This window comes from Phascolarctos cinereus, unplaced genomic scaffold (assembly GCF_003287225.1).
Source record: "Phascolarctos cinereus isolate Bilbo 61053 unplaced genomic scaffold, phaCin_HiC Scaffold_726;HRSCAF=1367, whole genome shotgun sequence".
Taxonomy (NCBI): domain Eukaryota; kingdom Metazoa; phylum Chordata; class Mammalia; order Diprotodontia; family Phascolarctidae; genus Phascolarctos; species Phascolarctos cinereus.
Window position 1 is genome coordinate 418,070,902 of NW_027556098.1, and position 21,458 is coordinate 418,092,359.

Below are 21,458 nucleotides of genomic sequence, written 5' to 3' on the forward strand. Positions count from 1 at the left end.
CTCAGGGCTGTCATGAGGATAAGGTGAAATAATACTTGTAAAGTGCTTCACAAAACTTAAAGAGCCATCTACATGCTATCCTCATTATCAAGCAATCACAAAAGCTAATAAGACTGTGATAACTGTGATGTTTATTTGATGTTGTGGTTATAAATGATAGAACTCCAATAAGGAGTCATTTAGGTTGAGTCGTTTTAGTAACCATAAACATATAAGCAATGAGAAGGGCTTCTACTTTTCCACTGACTTATTCCAATCCTATGTCAAGCAGTTAGTCACAAGTCCTGATTCATGAGACTCCAAGGCCAACTGCAGAACCACATCTATTCCTGGGTCTCTGATGACCAACTCAAACCCAGGCCTTGTTATGTGTCTAAGGCCAGATTTGAACTCAGGTCCTCTTAACTCCAGGGCCAGTGCCCTATCCACTCTACCACCAAGCGACCCCCTTCATTTTTGTAGCTTGAGTACATGGGACATTGTGCGTAGTGGGTGCTTAATAAATGATTATTTACTCAACACATTTTTGAATTAAATGGCAAGAAATCTCTTGAAATGATGGAATATATGACACTGTCCTAACACAGGAATGTGAAGAGTTTCTGAACTGTGATGAGTCTGAGAACCTTCTTGGACTGGAGGAAACCAGCTATTTTACTTCCCAGAGTCATACTGATCCATGAAGTAATGAGAGGCAGTGCACTCAGAAACCCATTCTATGGAGAAGAAATTGTGCAGAATGGAGTAAGGTGAACATGCGTTCTATTCATTCACTAGTTCATAGCGGCAACCTGTGCTGTTATCTAAACTGGCCACAGAGACAGGCTGCTGGGAAAAGTAGTAGATGAGATTTATCTTTGGATCATTCAGTCTCCCTCTTAAGTGTACATCTTTGGTTGTTGGTGCAGAGAAAACACAGATCCCCTCATGCACTCAGAGTGCAGACAAACCTACCTTTACCTTAGGTACATAGACTTAGGGCCAGGAGGGACATTAACATTCATCTAATTCAACTCCCTCTTTTTATAGATGTAAAAACTGAGGCCCAGATTGGTTTATGGGACTGGCCCAAGAGCCCATAGGTAGCTCATCCATGATTTTGAAAGAGGACCAATGACATCATGATATTGGGTAAAATAGTGGATGATCAGTGATGTCCTGAGTTGTGTGTAAATTGGACTTAATGAGGCAGAGTTGGGAAAAGTCATCAGTCTCACTCTCTGTTCCTGAGTCATTGAAGTCCAGTGGCAGGAAAAAAGCCAAGATAACTGGCAACGGTCTGGGATGCAGTGAATGACCTTGGCATCTTCGATGTCTGACCAGGCTCTAAGTACTCCACAGTGCTTGCTTCAGCTGCCTTCATGGCAATTGGAACAAATTGTTCTCATCTGCCCATGCCCCTGAGGGAAGTCTTCACATACTTGGAGCAGACATCCCCCTACCACCAATGGGTTTGAGGCTTCTCAGTTACCTTCAACCTCATTTAGCCTCTCTGCCAAGATGGTTTTACCAGCGGGTGACCACTGTATATGTTACACAGAAGAGTTGGATGACAAGTGGATACCAGAGGTGGATGAGCAGCCCTGAAGAAGGCTTAGCAAGACCTCACACCAGAGGTGCTGGTCCTCCTTTAACATCCCATACATTCCACATTGGTAGTAAATGCTATCAGTACTATACAACCTGAAATTATTCCTTTTAGCTTCTTCCATCAAAACTCCAATTTCTTCAGCTCTCTCTTCTCAGCTAACTGTTGCAAAGCAGCACAGCAGGTTGGAATAGAGCACTTATTTTTGAGTTAGAGCATTATGTTATGGTGCTTAAACTAATTGAGTGGAACCTGGGGCAGCTAGGTGGCAAAGAGGATAAGAGCTCTGGGTCTGGAGTCATGAAGATTTATCTTCCTGAGTTCAAATGTAGCCTCAGACACCTACTAGCTGTGTGATCCTGGGCAAGTCGCTTAACCTCATTTGCCTCAGTTCCTCATCTATATAATGAGAAGGAAATGGTAAACTACTCCAGTATTTTTTGCTGGAAGGACCTCATGGACTTTGTCTATTGCTAATTTGTAGTATTAAGTCACACTAAGGTTCCAGTGACTGGTAACCAAGTTAGTATCTCACCCTTCCCAAAGGAATTTGCATTTAAAGAAATTACAGATGCTTATGTTAGGTAAAAATCTAAAGGAGTGATTCCTAAATCACAGGCAATGCAATAGTATGCAGAGGAGATAGTTTCAGATAGAGGCTGCTTTTAGCCATGTTGCTGGCTGTTGTCTAAAATCCTTAATTCAAATGTTACAGAGTCCATGTATGTTCTCCTTGGTTATAGTTCAACCATTGTATTTCAAGAGAGATATAAGGGGGCAGCTAGGTGGCAGAGTGGATAAAGCTCTGTTCTTGCAGTCAGGAGGACCTGAGTTCCAATGTGATCTCAGACACATAACATTCACTATCTGTGTGATCTTGAACAAGTTACTTAACCCCATTGACTTAAAAGAGAGAGAGAGGGAGAGAGAGAGAGAGAGAGAGAGAGAGAGAGAGAGAGAGAGAGAGAAGAGAGAGAGAGAGAGAGAGAGAGAGAGAGAGAGAGAGAGAGAGAGAGCGCTATAAGAAGCATCATGCAGATAAGTTGAAGTAGTAAAGATGACATTGGACTTGGAGTGAAAAACACTGGGTTCATTTAGTTCCTGGCTCCACCATCACTATGGAATCATGAATAAAGAATTTTACCCCTCTGGGGCTCATCATCTTTTTCTTTTTAAGTGGGGATTTTGGACCAAATCAGATTTATAGATTTAAGATTGGTGTACTTTTAAAAAATATTTTGATAAATATGTCAATGATATTGGTTTCCTTTATGGTCCTATGTAAATCAATCAACATTTATTGAGAACCTACTATGTGCCAGGAGTGCCAAACTGCATACATTGTAAAATGTTATTCCAAGAAGGGGCCCTTAGGTTTCACCAGACCAATTGCCCAAAGGGTCCATGACACAGAAAGCTTAAGAGCCCCTGTGCAGGTTTAAGAGCCCTGTCTAACTACCATTTAATGATTTGTGGTTTCAGAGAGGTCAGGTGTGTTGCCTGTGTGGGAATCTATTGAGAACTGAAATAATCCTTGACCTCTTCAGCATTTGACAATTAACCACCTGATCCTAGCTCCTCTTTGGCTTTTCGTGGTACCAGTACTCTCTTTCCTCCCACTTGTAGAACTGTTTCTTCTCAGTCGCAGGTGCTGTTTCATCCTCTACATCACACCTTACCACTGTAGGTGTGACCCAAAGCTTTGTCCTGGGATGTCTTCTCTCTTTACACTCAGTCATCTGGTGACCTCATTGGTTCTCATGGATTTAATTAACGTCTTTATACCAATAGCTCCCAGATCTATAATCCAACTTGAGTCTTTCTCTAAAGTGCTGGCCAGGCGTCTTTTTATCTATTTATTTATTCATTCATTTATGTATTTATTTATTTATTTTGTGGCCATGCATCTTAAACTGACTGTTTGACATATCTAACTTAGGCATCTAAAATTCAACACATTCAAAACAGTACTCAACTTTTTTCCTTTAAACTCATCCCTCTCCTGAATGTTGCCATGTCTGTCTGGGGCACCACCATCATTCAACTGATCTGGATTAGCAACTTCACATACACAGTAACTCACCCAATCTTATCATTTCTACCCCTGCTGTGCATCTTGCATCCAATCATTTCTCCCTACTCAACATTGCCACCACCATAGTTCAAGCCCTACTCTCCTCTCTTCTGGGTTACTGCCATGGAAACAAAACACAGACAATTTGACACTTTTGTCTCTGGGACTACCATCTTCGATCCTCCCTGGTTTTCTTAGAAAACAAGATGTTTTTTCCTAAAAAATAAGAATGTTGTTAATGTTAGAAATGTAAGAATGGTAGAAACATTCAGTCTACCATCTCTGTACCTTTTCACTGGCTGTCTCCTTCATCCCTGAAACATACTCTTCTTCACCTCATCTCTGCCTCTTAGAATCCCTTATTTCCTTTAAATCTCTGGTTATGTAACATTTCCTATATGAAGCCTTTCCTGATTTTCCATCTACTAGTCCCCTTCCTCCCAATTTCCCTGGTTTCTATTTTGAATTTATTTCATATATTCTTATTTATTTATAATTGTCTCCTCCAATAGAATGCAAGTTGCTTGACAACAAGGACTGTTTTTTTTTCTTTGAATCCCCAGTTCCTAACCAGTGCCTTGAACATCATAAGTGCTTGCTTGATTAAAAAATCCATTAGATAAATGAACAGTAGGCAGGAATTATGAACTTACCTTTCCAAAGTTTAAATCAAACATATTGTCTAATAGTATTGGCAGTGATGTTGTTAAGTTGCTAATTAACCAGAATTGACAAATGTTAGTGATTATAATGGCCCAAATTGCGAGTGTCTTGATCATAGCTTTCAAAGGCAAAGACCAACTAGTGGAACTGTCCTAGAAGAAAAATCAAATTATCAATACTTTGGTCAGGCTGTCACAAATATTTTTATTTTTTAAAAATTGTATTGATACCTTTCCTCTCCCTCTCACTTCCCCCAAACACCACTGTCCCCTCTTGACATAACTTTCCTGGCTCCATGGACTCCTCCTTTGTAGCAGAGAGGAGAAAAGTAAAGCACCCTGACACTATTTCCAGACTTCACTGTTTATTGCTTATTTGTTTCTTTATCCTGTTTCATCCTTAAAGCTCTGGAGTCAAGACTAATCTTTGCCCTAATTCCAATCCAGTACTTTTTTGGACTGTTTACATTATCGTGGCCAGTGTGTACTTTGTTCTCTCTGTTCTGCTTTGTTTGCTCTGCATCAGGTGATAACAAATCTTCCAGAGTTTTTTTTTAGTTTCAAATACTTATGACAATAAAATATTCCCTTTTGTTCGTTTTTATAATTGTATAGTCATTTTCCAATCAGCAGGCAACTTTGTTTCTAGGCTTTTGTTTCTACGAAATAGTGGCACTGTGAATATTTTGCTATTCAAAGCTTTCCTTCTCCCCTTGACATTTGGAGTGCATGTCTTGCTGTAGTAATGCTAGTTCAATAGTTCTGTATATTTTCATCACTTTTTTTTTCACATAATCCCAAATTATTTTCAACAACAGTTGGGCCAATTCAGAGCTCAACTAATATATGGTGCACCTGTGGGTTTGTCTTTTTGCAGTCCCTCCAACAGATACTATTTTCATCCCTTATTTACTTAGTGAATTTTAGGAGTGTAAGGTCCACATCTTCTAATTGTGTTCATTTGCATTTCTGTTATTAGCGATTTCGAGCTTTTTTCTTATCATTTCTGATGTGTTGAGCACTTGTGAGCAATATAGGGGCAACTTAAAGAAGAGCTCTCACAGCCATTCAATTCTGATTGCATGATGTCGAGGAAAGAACGTTGAAGGTGGCTACAGGAGACTTGAGTTCAAGACAGCTCAGTCCTTTACTAGCTGTGTGACCTGAGATAAGTCACTTCATTTTATTTGGCTATAGTCTTTTTCACCTGTAAAATATGGATAGAAATGTTTTGTTACTACACTTACCTGTTGTTGTAAGTATATATATATATACATACACACACACACACACACACACATATATATGTGTATAGATATACATACATACATAGATACATATATATACATACATACATATATATATGTGTGTATATATATATATATGTATGTATGTATATATGTATCTATGTATGTATGTATATCTATACACATATATATGTGTGTGTGTGTGTGTGTGTATGTATATATATATATATATATACATACACACACACACACACACACATATATATGTGTATAGATATACATACATACATAGATACATATATACATACATACATATATATATGTGTATATATATATATATATATATATATATATACACTTTGTAAAGCATTAAACACTATGGAAAAGCTATCTTTCTTTTTAAAAATAATTCTTGCAAATATGTTTTATTTTTACATCACCTAAAGTTTCTCCAATATCTCTCCTCTTCTTGCTTTTCAGAGAGCTCTCGTGTATAAGAAAGAATATTTTCAAAAAGAAAAACAGGGGAGGGGGAACCAAGATGGTGGCTGTGAAAGCAGTGACTTGCTTGAGCTCTCCCCCAATCCCCTCTAAATACCCATAAAAAAAGGCTCTAAACAAATTCTAAAGCAGCAGAACCCACAAAAAGACAGAGTAAAACAAATTTCCAGCCCAAGACAGCCTGGATGGTTGATCGGAAAGGCATATCGCACCGGGTAGAGGAGGAGCGCAGTTCGGCATGGGTGGGCAGGCCCCAGTGAACCTAGAGCAGGCCTCAGAAGACTTCATCACTGGCAGCTGTGGAGGCTTCCAGACTCCTCAATCCACAAACGCCAAAGACAACTTAGAAGGTCAGTAGGAAAAGTCTATTTTTGCTGTGAGAGAAAAGCTAGGTCAGAGTCAATTCCAGAGTGCAGAGCACAGAGCATGGGTGCTGGGCCGGTGGCTGTGTCCTGACCTTCCGGCCCACAGACTGAGGGGGAATCAAGTGGCTGATCAGAGGGGGACTGCAGGGATCTCTTTGGTGGTGCTGAAGCAGGAATCTCTTGCTTTGCCTTGCTTGGATCTGGGTCACAGTTCTGGGTGGCAGTCCTGGGGTGAGGAGGAGCGTTGGCCCAGTGGAGCTTGTAGTGGCAGTGGAGAGGAAACCATCCTCACAGTTCCAAGAGAGAAAAGACTGCTTGTGGCCAGTCACTCAAAGACCAGAGCTCAGGCCAGGAAAAGAGTCAACACCTTGACCCTTATCATACCACCTTGGAAGAACTGAAAATTTATAGGTCCCTGGAAGTATCTCTGAAAACAGCTGTACAAAACCACAAAGATTGGGACAGTACATTCTCCACATTGGAAGCAGACTCTTACCTTAACACAGAGTTTAAACTCACGTTGTTGGCCGGGATCATTAGCAAACCTCGCAAAAAGAGTCAGACTGTATTATCTTACTTTGGTGACAAAGAAGATCAAAACATACAACCAGAAGGCAACAAAGTCAAAGCGCCCACATCCAAAGCCTTCAAGAAAAATATGAACCTGTCCAGGCCTTGGAAGAGTTCAAAAGGGATTTTGAGAAGCAAGTAAGAGAAGTAGAGGAAAAACTGGGAAGAGAAATGAGAGAGATGCAAGAAAATCATGAAAAACAGGTCAACAGCTTGCTAAAGGAAAACCAAAAAAATACTGAAGAAATTAACACCTTATAAAATAGCCTAACCCAAATGGCAAAAGAGGTCCAAAAAACCAATAAGGAGAAAAATGCCCTAAAAAGAAAAATTGGCCAAGTGGAAAAGGAAGTCCAAAAGACTACTGAAGAAAATACTTCCTTAAAAATTAGAATAGAGTAATTGGAAGCTAGTGACTTTATGAGAAATCAAGACACTGTAAAACAAATCAAAAAGAATGGAAAATTAGAAAACAATGTGAAATAACTCATTGAAAAAGCAACTGACCTGGAAAATAGATCTAGGAGAGAGAATTTAAAAATTATTGGACTATCTGAAAGCCATGATCAAAAGAGCCTAGACATCATCTTTCAAGAAATTATCAAAGAAAAGTACACTGATATATTAGAACCAGAGGGCAAAATAGAAATGGAAAGAATGCACTGATCTCCTCCTGAAAGAGATCCCCAAAGGAAAACTCCTAGGAATATTGTAGCCAAATTCCAGAGTTCCCAGGTCAAGAAGAAAATATTACAAGCAGCCAGAAAGAAACAATTCAAGTATTGTGGAAACACAATCAGGATAACACAAGATTTAGCAGCTTCTGCATTAAGGGACCACAGGGCATGGAATATAATATTCCAGAGGGCAAAGGAGATAGGATTACAACCAAGAATCACCTACCCAGCAAAACTGAGTATAATCCTTCAGGGGAAAAAATGGTCAGTCAGTGAAATAGAGGACTTTCAAGCATTCTTGATGAAAAGACCAGAGCTGAATAAAAGAGGTAAGCAGTAAATAGAAATCACAAGAGACTTATTAAGGCTGAACTGTTTACATTCCTGCATGGAAAGATGATATTTATAACTCGTGAGACCTTTGTCAGTATTAGGGTAGTGGGAGGGGAAAAATTATATGTATGGATAGATAGATAGATAGATAGATGTGAGAGAGAGAGAGAGAGAGAGAGAGAGAGAGAGAGAGAGAGAGAGAGAGAGAGAGAAAGAGAGAGAGAGAGAGAGAGAGAGAGAGGGAGACAGACAGACAGATACATGGATAGATAAAGGGCACAGGATGAGTTGAAGATGAAGGGGTGATATCTGGAGAATAAAATTAAGGGGTGAGAGTGGATTATACTAGGAGAAAGAGAAAGGGAGAGGTAGAATGGGGTACACTGTCTTGCACAAAACAGACAACAAAAGGTTCTTACAGTGCAGGGGAAACAGGTGAAGGTGAAAGGAAATGAGGAAATCTTGTTCTCATAAGATCTGGATTAAGGAGGGAATAACATACACACTCAATTGGGTGTGGAAATCTGTCTTGCCCTACAGGAAAATAGGGAAGGAAGGGGACAAGAGAGCAGGGGGATGATAGAGAGAAGGGCAGATTGGGAAAGGGGTAATCAGAAGGAAGTACTTCTGAAGAGGGACAGGGTCAAAAGAAAGAATAGAATAAATGGGTGGGGGGCAGGATAAGATTAAGGGAAATAGAGTTAGTTTTTCACAACATGTCTACTATGGAAGTATTTTACATAACTGCACATGTACAATCTATATTGAGTTGCTTGACTTTTCAATGAGGGTGGGTGGGGTGGGAGGAAGGGAGAAAATTTGGAACCTAAAGTTTTAAAAACACATGTTTAAAAAAAATGTTTCCACATGCAACTGGAAAATAAGAAATACAGGAAATGAGGTACAGAAATCTATCCTGCCCTACAGGAAAATAGAAGGGGAAGGGGATAAGAGAAGGGGAGGGAGAGATAGAAGAGAGGGAAGACTAAGGGAAGGGGTATTCAGAATGCATGCCATCTTGGGGTGGGGGGAGGGGCAAGATGTGGTGAAAATATGGAATTCAAAATCTTGTGGAAGTAAATGTTAAAAACTAAAAATAAATAAATTCATATTTAAAAAAATTTTAAATTAAAAAAGAATAAAAAAGAAAAATAGGAAGACGAGAAAAAGAAATCAGTAAAAGTGATCAATATATTGCAAAAGTCTGAAAATACCATGTTCTGCACCTATAAACCTCTCATCTCTGCAGTGGGGTTGAGGGAGATATCTTCTCAATATCTTTTCTTTGGCCATACTTGGTTTTTGTAATTCTGAAGCATTCACTTTTCTTTTCATAAAATTAAAGCAGGTTTTATTTATCTGTTTTGCTAGTACATTTCAATAAAATTGTTAGAAAACAAAGAATTTATTAAGGTACAGAATATTTAAAACACTACAAGGTTATAAAATCAAAAGCATATTTTCAGTGGAAAATATTAGATGTCTCTAATATTAACTTTGTGCTCCCTTTAGATTAAGTAATATGTTAGAGGAAAAGAAACCCAGAGATTCATTCTTAGCTTTTTATTTGCCAGCGCTCTTCTCTATGTGTATATATTTCTCTTCACCCATTGTTTACAGTATTAGTTGGTATTTTTATTATGTGTTGTTATGCCAGTTCTAACTCTACTGCTCATATTCATTCATTGAAAGAGGAAATGGTAGGGAGTAAAAAGAATAAAAATAAGACAACATCTATACAGAAACTTTTCATCTGCTGAAACTTTGAAAAATATTGTAGCACCTCTTAACATCAACTCTGGATTTGACTTAGGCCGAATCCTAGGAATTTTAAAGTTCAGTGTGTTTAAGCCCTGAGCTTTCTCAGCTTTCCATATGAAAACCTTTTCTAATGTTTTCTCATGAAAACCTTTTCATTGCTACTACCTTGGTTATGGTGTTCAGGTAGTCCTGAATTTCTTAAATTCTGTCTCCTCTGGTTTTTTGGTCATTTGTTTTGCTATATTTCACATTTCTTCTAGTTTTTTGGTCCTTTGGCTTTGTTTTTAACATTTTTGTAGTCTCATGTAATCATTATCTTCCATTTGGGGCCCATTTTAATTTTCAGTGAGTTTCGTTGTTCAGGACTTCTGCTTCTGGGAGCCAAGACGGTGGAGTGAAAAGGTAGTCGCTCTCACTTTGCCTTATCAACCTCTAAAAACCCAGAAAATATCACCCCAGAAAAAAAAAAAACCTGGAACAGCTGAACTACACAGGAAAAGACACAAAATCCTATTACAGCAGAGGGAAAGAAGGGAGGTGGGGAGAGCATTGTTTAAACCTTACTGTCATCATATTTGGCTCAAGAAGGGCATAACATAATCAGTTAGGTATAGAAATCTAACTTGCCCTATAGGCAGTAGGAGGGAAAAGGGAAAGAAAAGGAGGGGAAAGAAAAGGGAGGGGGAAAGAAGGGAGGGAAGAAGCAGTAAGAGTAAAGGGGAAGAAAAGGGAAAGGGATAATAAAAGGGAGGAGGGACTAAAGGAGGCAGTGGTCAAAAGCAAAACACTAGTGAAGGGGAGAAAGGAAAAAGGAGAAAGAAAAGCATAAATGGGGGAAAGGATGGAGAAAAAGACACAGATAGTAATCATAACTGTGAATGTGAATGGGATGAACTCTCCCATAAAATGGAAATGGATTGCAGAATGGATTAAAAACCATAATCCTACAATATGTTGTTTACAGGAAACACATTTGAAAAAGAGTGACACATACAGGGTAAAGGTAAAAGGCTGGAGCAGAATATATTATGCGTCAGCTGAAGTGAAAAAAGCAGGGGTAGCAATCCTGATCTCAGACAAAGCAAAAGCAAAAATAGATCTAATCAAAAGAGATAAGGAAGGAAACTACATCCTGCTAAAAGGCACCATAGACAATGAAGTAATATCATTACTAAAACATATGCACCAAATGGTATAGCATCCAAATTCTTAGAGGAGAAGTTCAGGGAGTTACAGGAAGAAATAGACAGCAAAACTATACTAGTGGGGACCTGAACCTCCCCCTCTCTGCACTAGATAAATCTAACCACAAAATAAAAAGAAGTTAAGGAGGTGAATAGAACATTAGAAAAGTTAGGTATGATAGACCTCTGGAGAAAACTGAATGGGGATAGAAAGGAATATACTTTTTTCTCGGCAGTACATGGCACATACACAAAAATTGACCATGTACTAGGGCATAAAAACCTCACAATCCAATGCAGAAAGGCAGAAATATTAAATGCATCCTTTTCAGATCATGATGCAATAAAAATTATTATGTAGATAAAAAATAATTGGAAACTAAATAATCTAATCCTAAAAAATGATTGGGTCAAACAACAAATCATAGAAACAATCAATAATTTCATTCAAGAGAATGACAATAATGAGACAACATACCAAAACTATGGGATGCAGTGAAAGCAGTTCTTAGGGGAAGTTTTATATCTCTAAATGCTTACATAAATAAAATAGAAAAAGAGGAGATTAATGAATTGGGCATACAACTAAAAAAACTAGAAAAAGAACAATTAAAAATCCTCAACTAAACACAAATTAGAAATATTGAAAACCAAAGGAAAAATTAATAAAATTGAAATTAAGAAAACTATTGAACTAATAAATAAAACTAAGAGCTGGTTTTATGAAAAAAAACAATAAAATAGATAACTTTGGTTAATTTAATTAAAAAAAGAAAGAAGAAAACCAAATTACTAGTATCAAGAATGAAAATGAAGCTACCACCAAGGAAGAGGAAATTAAAACAATAATTAGGAATTATTTTGCCCAACTATATGCCAACAAATTTGACAATCTTAGTGAAATGGATATATTTAAAAAATATAAATTGCCCAGATTAACCAAAGAGGAAGTAAAATACTTAAATAACCCCATCTCAGAAAAAGAAATTGAACAAGCCATTGATGAACTTCCTAGGAAAAAATCTCCAGGGCCAGATGGATTTACATGTGAATTCTATCAAACATTTAAAAACAATTAATTCCAATACTATATAGACTATTTGGGAAAATAGGTGAAAAGGTGTCTAAACCAGGAAGAGTCAAAATAGAGAAAGAAAATTATAGACCAATTTCTCTAATGAATATAGATGCAAAAATTTTAAACAAAATACTAGCAATAGATTGCAGCAACTTATCACAAGAATAATACACTATGACCAGGTAGGATTTATACCAGGAATGCAGGGTTGGTTCAATATTAGGAAAACTATCAGCATCATTGAGCATATCAACACAAAACCAACAGAAACCACATGATCATCTCAATAGATGCAGAAAAAGCTTTTGATAAAATACAACACCCATTCCTATTAAAAACACTAGAAAGCATAGGTATAAATGGAGTCTTCCTTAAAATAATAAATAGCATTATCTAAAACCTTCAGCAAGCATTATATGTAATGGGGACAGGCTAGAAGCATTTCCAATAAGATCGGGGTGAAACAAGGATGTCCATTATCACCACTGTTATTCAATATTGTACTGGAAATTAGCTTTAGCAATAAGAGAAGAAAAAGAAATTGAAGGCATTAGAATAGGCAAAGAAGAAACAAAGCTATCACTCTTTGCAGATGACATGATGATATACTTAGAGAATCCTAGAGAATCAAGTAAAAAACTACTTGAAATAATAAACAACTTTAGCAAAGTTGCAGGCTATAAAATAAACCCACATAAATCATCAGCATTTCTATATATTACCAACAAAGCCCAACAGCAAGAGATAGAAAGAGAAATCCCATTTAAACTTACTGTAGACATTATAAAATATTTAGGAGTCTACCTCCAAAACAAACCCAGGAACTCTATGAACACAATTACAAAACACTTTTCACACAAATAAAATCAGATCTAAATAATTGGAAAAACATCAGTTGCTCATGGGTAGGCCGAGATAATATAATAAAAATGACAATCCTACCTAAGCTAATTTACTTATTCAGTGCCATACCAATCAAACTACCAAAAAATTATTTTATAGAGTTAGAAAAAATAATAACAAGATTCATTTGGAAAAACAAAAGGTCCAGAATATCAAAGGAACTAATGAAAAGAAATGCAGGGGAAGGTGGCCTAGCAATTCCAGATCTTAAATTGTATTATAAAGCAGCAATCATCAAAACTGCTTGGTACTGGCTAAGAAATAGGGAGGTGGATCAGTGGAATAGGTTAAATATGCAAGACACAGTAGTCAATGACTATAGTAATCTATTATTTGATAAACCCAAAGACCCCAGCTTCTGGGATAAGAACCCACTCTTTGAAAAAAACTGCTGGGAAAACTGGAAAAGAGTATGGCAGAAACTAGGCATAGACCCAAATCTCATATCATATACCAAAATAAGGTCAAAATGGATTCATGACTTAGATATAAAGGCTGATACCATAAGCAAACCAGGAGAACAAGGAATAGTTTACCTGTCAGGTCTATGGAGAACAGAAGAATTCATGACCAAACAGGAGATAGAGAACATTGTGAAAAGCAACATGGATAATTTTGATTATGTTGAACTGAAAAGTTTTTGCACAAACAAACCCAATGCAACTAAGATTAGAAGAAAATGGGGAAAGAATTTTACAACCAGTCTCTCTGATAAAGGTCTCATTTCTAAAATATACAGAGAATTAAGACAAATTTATAAGAACACAAGCCATTCCCCAATTGATAAATGGTCAAAGGATATGAACAGACAGTTTTCAGATGAAGAAATTAAAGCCATCTATAGTCATATGAAAAAAATGCTCTAAATCGTTATTGATTAGAGAAATGCAAATCAAAACAACTCTGAGGTACCACATCACACCTATCAGACTGGCCAACATGACAAAACAGGAAAATGATAAATGTTGGAGAAGATGTGGGAAAATTGGAACACTAATACATTGTTGGTGGAGTTGTGAAATGATCGAACCATTTTGGAGAACAATTTGGAACTATGCCCAAAGGGCTACAAAAATGTGCATACCTCTTGATCCAGCAACAGCACTCCTAGAGCTATATCCCAAAGAGATCAAACAAGTGGGAAAAGGACCCACATACACAAAAATATTCATAGCAGCTCTGTTTGTGGTGGCAAAGAATTGGAAATTGAGAGGATGCCCATCAATTGGGGAACGGCTGAGCAAGTTGTGGTATATGAATGTGATGGAATACTATTGTGCTATAAGAAATGATGAACAGGCTGACTTCAGAAAAACCTGGAATGACTTACATGGTCTGATGCTGAGTGAAGTGAGCAGAACCAAGAGGACTTTGTACACAATAGCAGCCACATTATGTGATAACTAATATTGTTAAACTGAACCCTTCTCAGCATTACAAGGATTTAAGACATCTCCAGAGGCCTTGGGATGGAAAATGCTGTCCGCATCCATAGAAAGAACTATGGAAGAGTTCATTGTTCAGATAAAGTTTTGCACCTCTAGTTCCAAGCTGTTAGTTCTTTTTCCAACTTTCAGTTGTTTTGTGATGGTTGTTCTTTCTATTTCCATTATTGTATTCATTTTGTATATTGTTTTCTTAGCTCTGCTGACTTCTCTCTAATCAGTTCATGTAGCTGTTTTCATGCTTCTCTGTACTTATCACACATGTTATTTCTTACAGCTCTGTCATACTCCATTACATTCATGTGTCATGGTTTGTTTAGCTATTCCTTGGTTCAGGGACATTTTCTTTGTTTTCAGTTCTTTGCAAAATGAAATCCTATGAATGCTTTGGTGTACATGCCTCTTTTATTTTTATCATTATCTTCCCTGAGGTATATGCTTAATAGTGGAATCTCTAGGTCAAATGGTATTGAATTTTAGTCACTTTATTCACATAATTCTAAATTGCTGGCCAAAATGCTTGTACTAATTCACAGGTCTACCACCAATGCACCAATGTGTTTATCATTTCATAAGTCGTTCAACCCTAACTATTCCCATCTTTTGTCATCTATGGCAATTTCTAGGTGTGAAGTAAAACTTCAGTATTGTTTTGATTTGCATTTTTCTCATTCTGAGTAATTTAGAGCATTCTTTACAAGGCTATTAATAGTTTGCAATTTGTCTTTTGAGTATCATTTGTTCATAACCTTGGATTACTTATCTATTGGGAAATTACTTTTGCTCTTTTATATATTTGTTAGTTGTTTACATGTCTTGGATACCAAATCATTATCTAAGAAATTTTATACAAAGACTTTTCCCAAGCCAGCTGTTATTTTTAACACACCTGTTCAGCCAATGAAGAAATAATGTATTCTCTTTCACTGTCACTTATAAATGGGTGTTTCATAGGGTCATCATGAACCACAGAAAACCAGATAATAGAGAAGACACAGCCAATGCCTCCTAGGGAAAAGAGGACCAAGTTAATGCTTTTAGATTTGTGTCTTATTTGATATGACTCTGCCCCAAGTTGACATGCTCCCACCCCCATCTTGTAAAAGCCATCAAGCACAGAATTCTAGTCATTACTTAATGAGCAAATATTGCCCTTTTATTTTTTTCATTTACCCCAACTCACTCAGATTTCCAACTCACATCATTATTCTCCACTCATCTAATTCTCTCAGTTTGTGTCTAGGAGAACCTCCAAATTGGCAGACTTTTGCCATCAAGCAACTTATTAAGTATCACAGGTGGCAACAGAAATTAGAGCAATGTCTTCTTTCCTATGTGTATTCTTCACATGTACCTGGGAAGCTTAGCATAGATCATTCTGAGGACTATTGCCAGGTTTAGAAATGTTTAAGAAATGATCTGTAGGAAATATCAGTCTAAGTTGTTTTTTTTTAATTGCTTAGAGTCACTCTTTTTTATTGGAATTTGTTCCATGGGGCAGATCTTGGGCTTTCAGACTTAGGGAACTGAGGTTTCTTTTCACCCAAATTTTGAGCCCCTGACATAGCCCCAGCTGTAATGCTTGGTAAAGCTAAGAGGCAGTAACAAAATAATGGCTTATTATTTTTACTCTTTATAATAACCACATATGCTCAGAAAAAGCACAGATTACTCTGTGGTGCTCTGAAGCTTCATTGAAGATGATTAATCCGTACTGAGGTCCATAAGTTATTTTTTTACATGACAACAATGAGATGTCACAGTTTATTCTTCTTTTTACATTGAAATATGTGTTTCTTGATGACTGTTAAATTTACGAGGAAAAGAAATTTAAAACATGTCTGTTATTAAATCCATAGACTTGGAACTTAACCAGAAAATCAGTGGCTCCTTCTTTAGAATCTCAAGCAGAGGTTTCTTGAAGGCAGCTCATCCCCTGAGAACAGATAATCTTGGAGTGATTTTGATGAGCAGAAGCCATTGATGCAGATGTTGGAATTTACATTGATCACTTACATGATTCTTGACTATTGCTCAGAATTCCCTCCAATAGTGACACCTTTTTAAACAGTCTGTGTTAAGAAGACCTATTTAGTTGAGGCAACATGGAGCACCAGTGATCTCTCCATGACAGGATTTCTTTATAGTTAGATAAACTAGACCTGATTCAAAATCTATCAGCATTATTTCCATGTTGATGAGATCTGGCATTGCCTTATCTGACTGCAATCTATTGTCATTCTACCTCTCTCTCTGCCTTGCAATCCCAAACCCTATTGTTCATCTACGCCCTGACCCACCTTGGCTCACCAGCTCTTTCCCAGCCCATCACCCTTACACTACACTCTCCTCCTTTGCCCATCTTGAAATGATTGTGAACCACTTCAATGATACACTTCCCTTGAGTCCCTTGCTCCCTTATCATATTGCTGACCTTGCCCTACAAAGCCTTAGTCTTTGGTCACTTCATCCATATCCTGCTTACACTCTTAGACATGCCGATGAATGAAGGTAGGGGGGAAAATCATGGAACTATGTTGATGGGTTACACTAGAAATTCATATATCCCATAGCATCAATGAATTTATGTTATATGACATCACCTGGGACTTCCCTATGGACTTTCTCTACTCAACTCACTATCTTACTTACCACAGTAGCTGTTTCATCCCTCCTCAAACCCATGACTCTCTGACTTCCCATCCTCTCATATGAGAACCTTGCCCCATATTTTACTTAAAAATTGAGATCATCCACTGATAGCTCTCTCTTCCCTCCACCACTATCTCCTTCTTCAACCCTGTTTCACATGAGTAGGTCTTCTTGACAAGGAAAACCATTCTACAGGCATCATGATCCCATTCCATCCTGTCCTCTCTAGCACACTGTCTCCCTATCATCCCTACTCTCTCATTCATCTTCAATCTCCCCCTATCTACTGGCTGCTTCCTTACTATCCACAAACATGTCCATGTCTCTCCATCCACACTCAAGAACACTGTCTGCATTAGATGTGTCAGCTGCTTTTCCTCTCACTCTCTTCTTAACTCTCTACAATCTGGCTTCTGACGTCATCACTCAACTGCAACTGCTATCTCTAAAATTACTAATAATGTATTTTTAACATCTAATTTCTTTAAGGAGGCAAGTGGGGTTAACTGACTTGGCCAGGGTCACACAGCTAGAGTCAAGTGTGTGAGGCTGGATTTGAACTCAGGTCTGCCTGAATCCAAGGCTGGAGCTGTATCCACGGAGCCACCTGGGTGCCCTAATAGTCTCCTAATGGACAAATTTAATGACCTTTTGGGCAACTACATGGTACAGTGGATAAAGCACTGGGCTTGGAATTAGAAAGACTCATCTTCACGAATTCAAATCAAGCCTCAGAAACTTACTAGTTATGTGATCCTGGGCAAGTCACTTAACCCTGTTTAATTCAGTTCTTCATCTTTAAAATGAGCTGGAGAAGGAAATGGCAAACCACTCTAGAATCTTTGCTCAGAAAATATCAAAATGGGGTCACAAAAAGTCAGACATGATTGAAATGATTCAACAACAATGACCTTCTTACAATCCTCATCCTTCTTGACCTTTGACATTGACAATGTTGGTCACCTTCTTTTCTTTCATATTTTTTTCTTCATAGGTTTTGGTGACACTGCTTCTGCTTTCTTCTGTTTCTCCTCTTACCTATCTGACCACTCCTTTTCAGTTTCCATTGCTAGATCTTCATCCAGGTCACTCCTTTCAACCCTGGCCCCTATTCTTTTCTCCCTTTATACTGTTTCACTTGGCGGTCTCATTAGCTTCCATGGATGCAATTATCATCTCTAGGCTAATGACTCTCAAATCTACTTATGTAATCTTGACCTCTCTGTTCTCTTTCATTTTTGCCTTTCTAACTGCCTATCAGACATCTTGAACTGGGTGTCCTGCAGACATTTTAAATTCAACATATCCAAAACTGAACTCATCATATTTTCCCCCAAGCCTTCTTTTCTTCCTAATTTCTCTATTACTGTGGAGAGTCCCACCATCTTTCCAGTCCCCCAGCCTCAAGCCCTAGTGTCATCCTTGATCCTTCACTCTGTCTTACCTTCTACATCCAATTTGTTACCACATCCTGTCAATTTTACCTTTATTACATCTCTCCTGATGCTCCTGTTATTCATGAGAATGAACCCCAAAACCTGAAATTGTTTTAGAAAAAATTTTAATAGGTTGTTTGGTAAAGCAGAGAGCAAGAAGAAGGTGTGTATCCCTTATGAGTCTCCATAAGATTTATGTTTTATGGGTTCAGACAAGAATATCAGCACAGCAACTGCTAATATTCAGCTGTGCAACTTTGCAGAGAGGACAGCTCCCAAGCAAAGTCCATTGAGATGTATATCAATAAACATAAACATCTAAATTTGGGGAACCCAAAAGACAAGAATTGGGTTGACCCTAAAGAAGATCTGAGTGGCATCTAAGCATTTCCTGAAGCCATTCAGCTTTTCTGGAGTGTCTCTGAGTTCAGTCTGACCTATACAGTAAGCTTCTGGGTTAGACAATTTCTAGCCCCTAAAGTTAGGGTCAAATAACATAATAATTAATGTTTTACTGAATAACATAATACAATAGTTCCCTACACCCCCTTCTCTTCTGAAACAGCCACAAATCTGATGTAAGCCATTGTCCTCTCACACCCAGACTTGCACTAGCCTACTGATTGGTCATCTCCTCACAAGCCTTTTCCTACTCTGGCCCAGCTACCACTCAGCTTGTCTAATTGCTCTTCCTAAAATACAAATCTGATTACACCATCCCTCTACTCAATGAACTCTAGTATTTCCATATTTCCATGCTCAGATATAGAATCCTCTTTTTGGTTTTTAGTGTCCTGCATAACCTGGTCCTCCCCTACTTTTCTACTCTTTTTTACATCTTCTACCACTTCACCTCTTCTATCTGCCCACCCCACTCCACATCCTCTGTGATCTGATTATACTGGCTCCTTTCCTGCTCCTCACACACAGCACTCCATCTCCTGACCCTGAGCATTTGCGTTGGTTGTCCCACATGCTTTGAATACTTTCCCTCCTCATCTTTTCTTTTTGCTGTTGTTCAGTCATTTTTCAATTGTGTCGAACTGTTTGTGAACCCATTTTGGGTTTTCTTGGCAAAGATACTGAAGTAGTTTGCTCTTTCCTTCTCCAGCTTATTTACAGATGAGGAAACTGAGGCACATAGGGTGAATTGAGTTGCCCAGAGTCACACAGCTAGTGAGTGTCTGAGGCCAGATTGAACTCAGGAAGGTGAGTGTCCCTGACCTCAGGCCCAGCCTCTAGCCACTGTACCATGTAGCTGCTTCTGCCTTTTAGCCCTAGCAAAAATTGCACCTTCTACAGGAAAGGTTTTAGATCCCTCTTAATTCTACTTCCTTCCCCCTGAGATTATTTCTAATTCATCCTATCAATAGTTTGCTTTTACATAGTTGTTTACATCTCCTCATTAGACCATGAGTGACTTGACAGCAAGGAGTACTTTTTGCCTTTCTTTATATTCCAAGCATTTAGCACAGAGCCTGGCATATACTGGGTGCTTAATAAATATTAGTTGCTTGACTGACTGAAGGCATATTTGTGAAATAGGCAGGTCAAAAATGTTTTTAACTTTTCTTTTAATATTGTTTTTAGAACCAGCTGGGCTCTAGTAGCCAGAGCACTGGACAAAGAATGAAGGCAACTAGTTATATTGATTCAGCCACTAACTTACTGTGTGACCTAAAAAAGATTATTTTAACTTTCTCCAATTTTCCTCATTGGATTAGAAGTTTGAGTAAATTTCTTTCTTGCCTTTTCTAAACCTAATTACTTATGAACTTTTGATGTGGGATCTACCTAGATATCATAAGGGATGCAGATTTCCAGGAATGAAACCCTGAAACATGGAAACAGCTGGATTTGAGATGAAGTCACTTACCAAATATGTAGAAGATACTTGGCCAGCCTGGGGACTCACAGAGGAAACCACCCCCGATGACCACAATGAAATTTCCCATTGTTGTACCTGAGTTAAAAATTCAGAGTGAGTTCAGGGTCAGAGCATTAGGAATTAAAGTTTCTGGGGCTTTCTTTAAACTATTGGAATTAAGGAGAGTGTGAATAACTCATATTTTCAATCTGCACAAAATTTAAAGTTCAATAAGAAAGGGGGACCCAAAGTATTGTGTCTGTAGTGTTCCAATTTTGTGCATGAATTTGACCAGATGACTATTGATGTGTTTTGTAGCTCTTAATTTCTGTGATTCCATTTTATTCATGTTCCTACATTAAAGAACTCTTTTTCTGATTACACCAACATGGAAGTGGGAAAGATACGGAGGGATAGAAATGTAATACAGCTGTTATAATTGGGTCTTTACCAGATAAACCAATGGTACTTAGTTGAGTACGTTCCAGTGGTGGAGCCCATCTTGGCCAAAATGCAGGCAGAGCGCTGAAGTTCATCCCCTGAAATCAAGATGAGAAGACATTTTGAACTGTGAATGAAATTGAGACATGATCTGTCTTACTCACCTACTTTGAAGGTGTGCTGGTACCTGAACCAGGCCTTGTACTATACTTATGACTGTTTTAAAAAATTGATTTATTTTGATTTATCAACAATCACTTCCATAAGCTTCTGAGTTTTAAATTTTTCTCCACCTCCCTCCCTACCTCCATCCCGAAGATGGTGTATAATCAGATATAGGCTATATGCATACATTCCTATTAGACAGATTTTCACATTAGTGATGTTGTAAGTAAGAATTAGAACCAATTGGAGGAAACACCAGAAAGAGGAAACAAAACACAACACAGGAAAAATATAGCAAATAGTATGTTTCGATCTCCATTCAAACTCCATTGTTCTTTCTTTGGATGTAGATAGTATTTTAATCAATTCTGCTCTCCACTTCCATTTTATGGGACTTTCTCAGTTATGATTGACTAATATCTGTGTCTTTCTCTCCATTCTTTTTTCCCCATGTTTATTCTTTTCTTTCTCCTTTCTCTTTTTCCCTGCTCACTACTGTTTTGCTTTTG

At 37.8% G+C, this 21,458-nt stretch overlaps 1 protein-coding gene across 1 annotated transcript; it reads right to left on the minus strand.

Annotated features, from left to right (window-relative positions):
* Nucleotides 1-578: 578 nt before the first annotated feature.
* On the minus strand, nucleotides 579-20,879 carry LOC144454163 (putative small intestine urate exporter). The gene is made up of 5 exons (XM_078146262.1): nucleotides 20,795-20,879; nucleotides 20,353-20,439; nucleotides 15,278-15,396; nucleotides 4,316-4,477; nucleotides 579-716 (listed from the first exon to the last, which is right to left on the minus strand). The coding sequence occupies exons 1-5, from the start codon at nucleotides 20,877-20,879 to the stop codon at nucleotides 579-581; spliced, it is 591 nt and encodes a 196-aa protein (XP_078002388.1).
* Nucleotides 20,880-21,458: the final 579 nt, after the last annotated feature.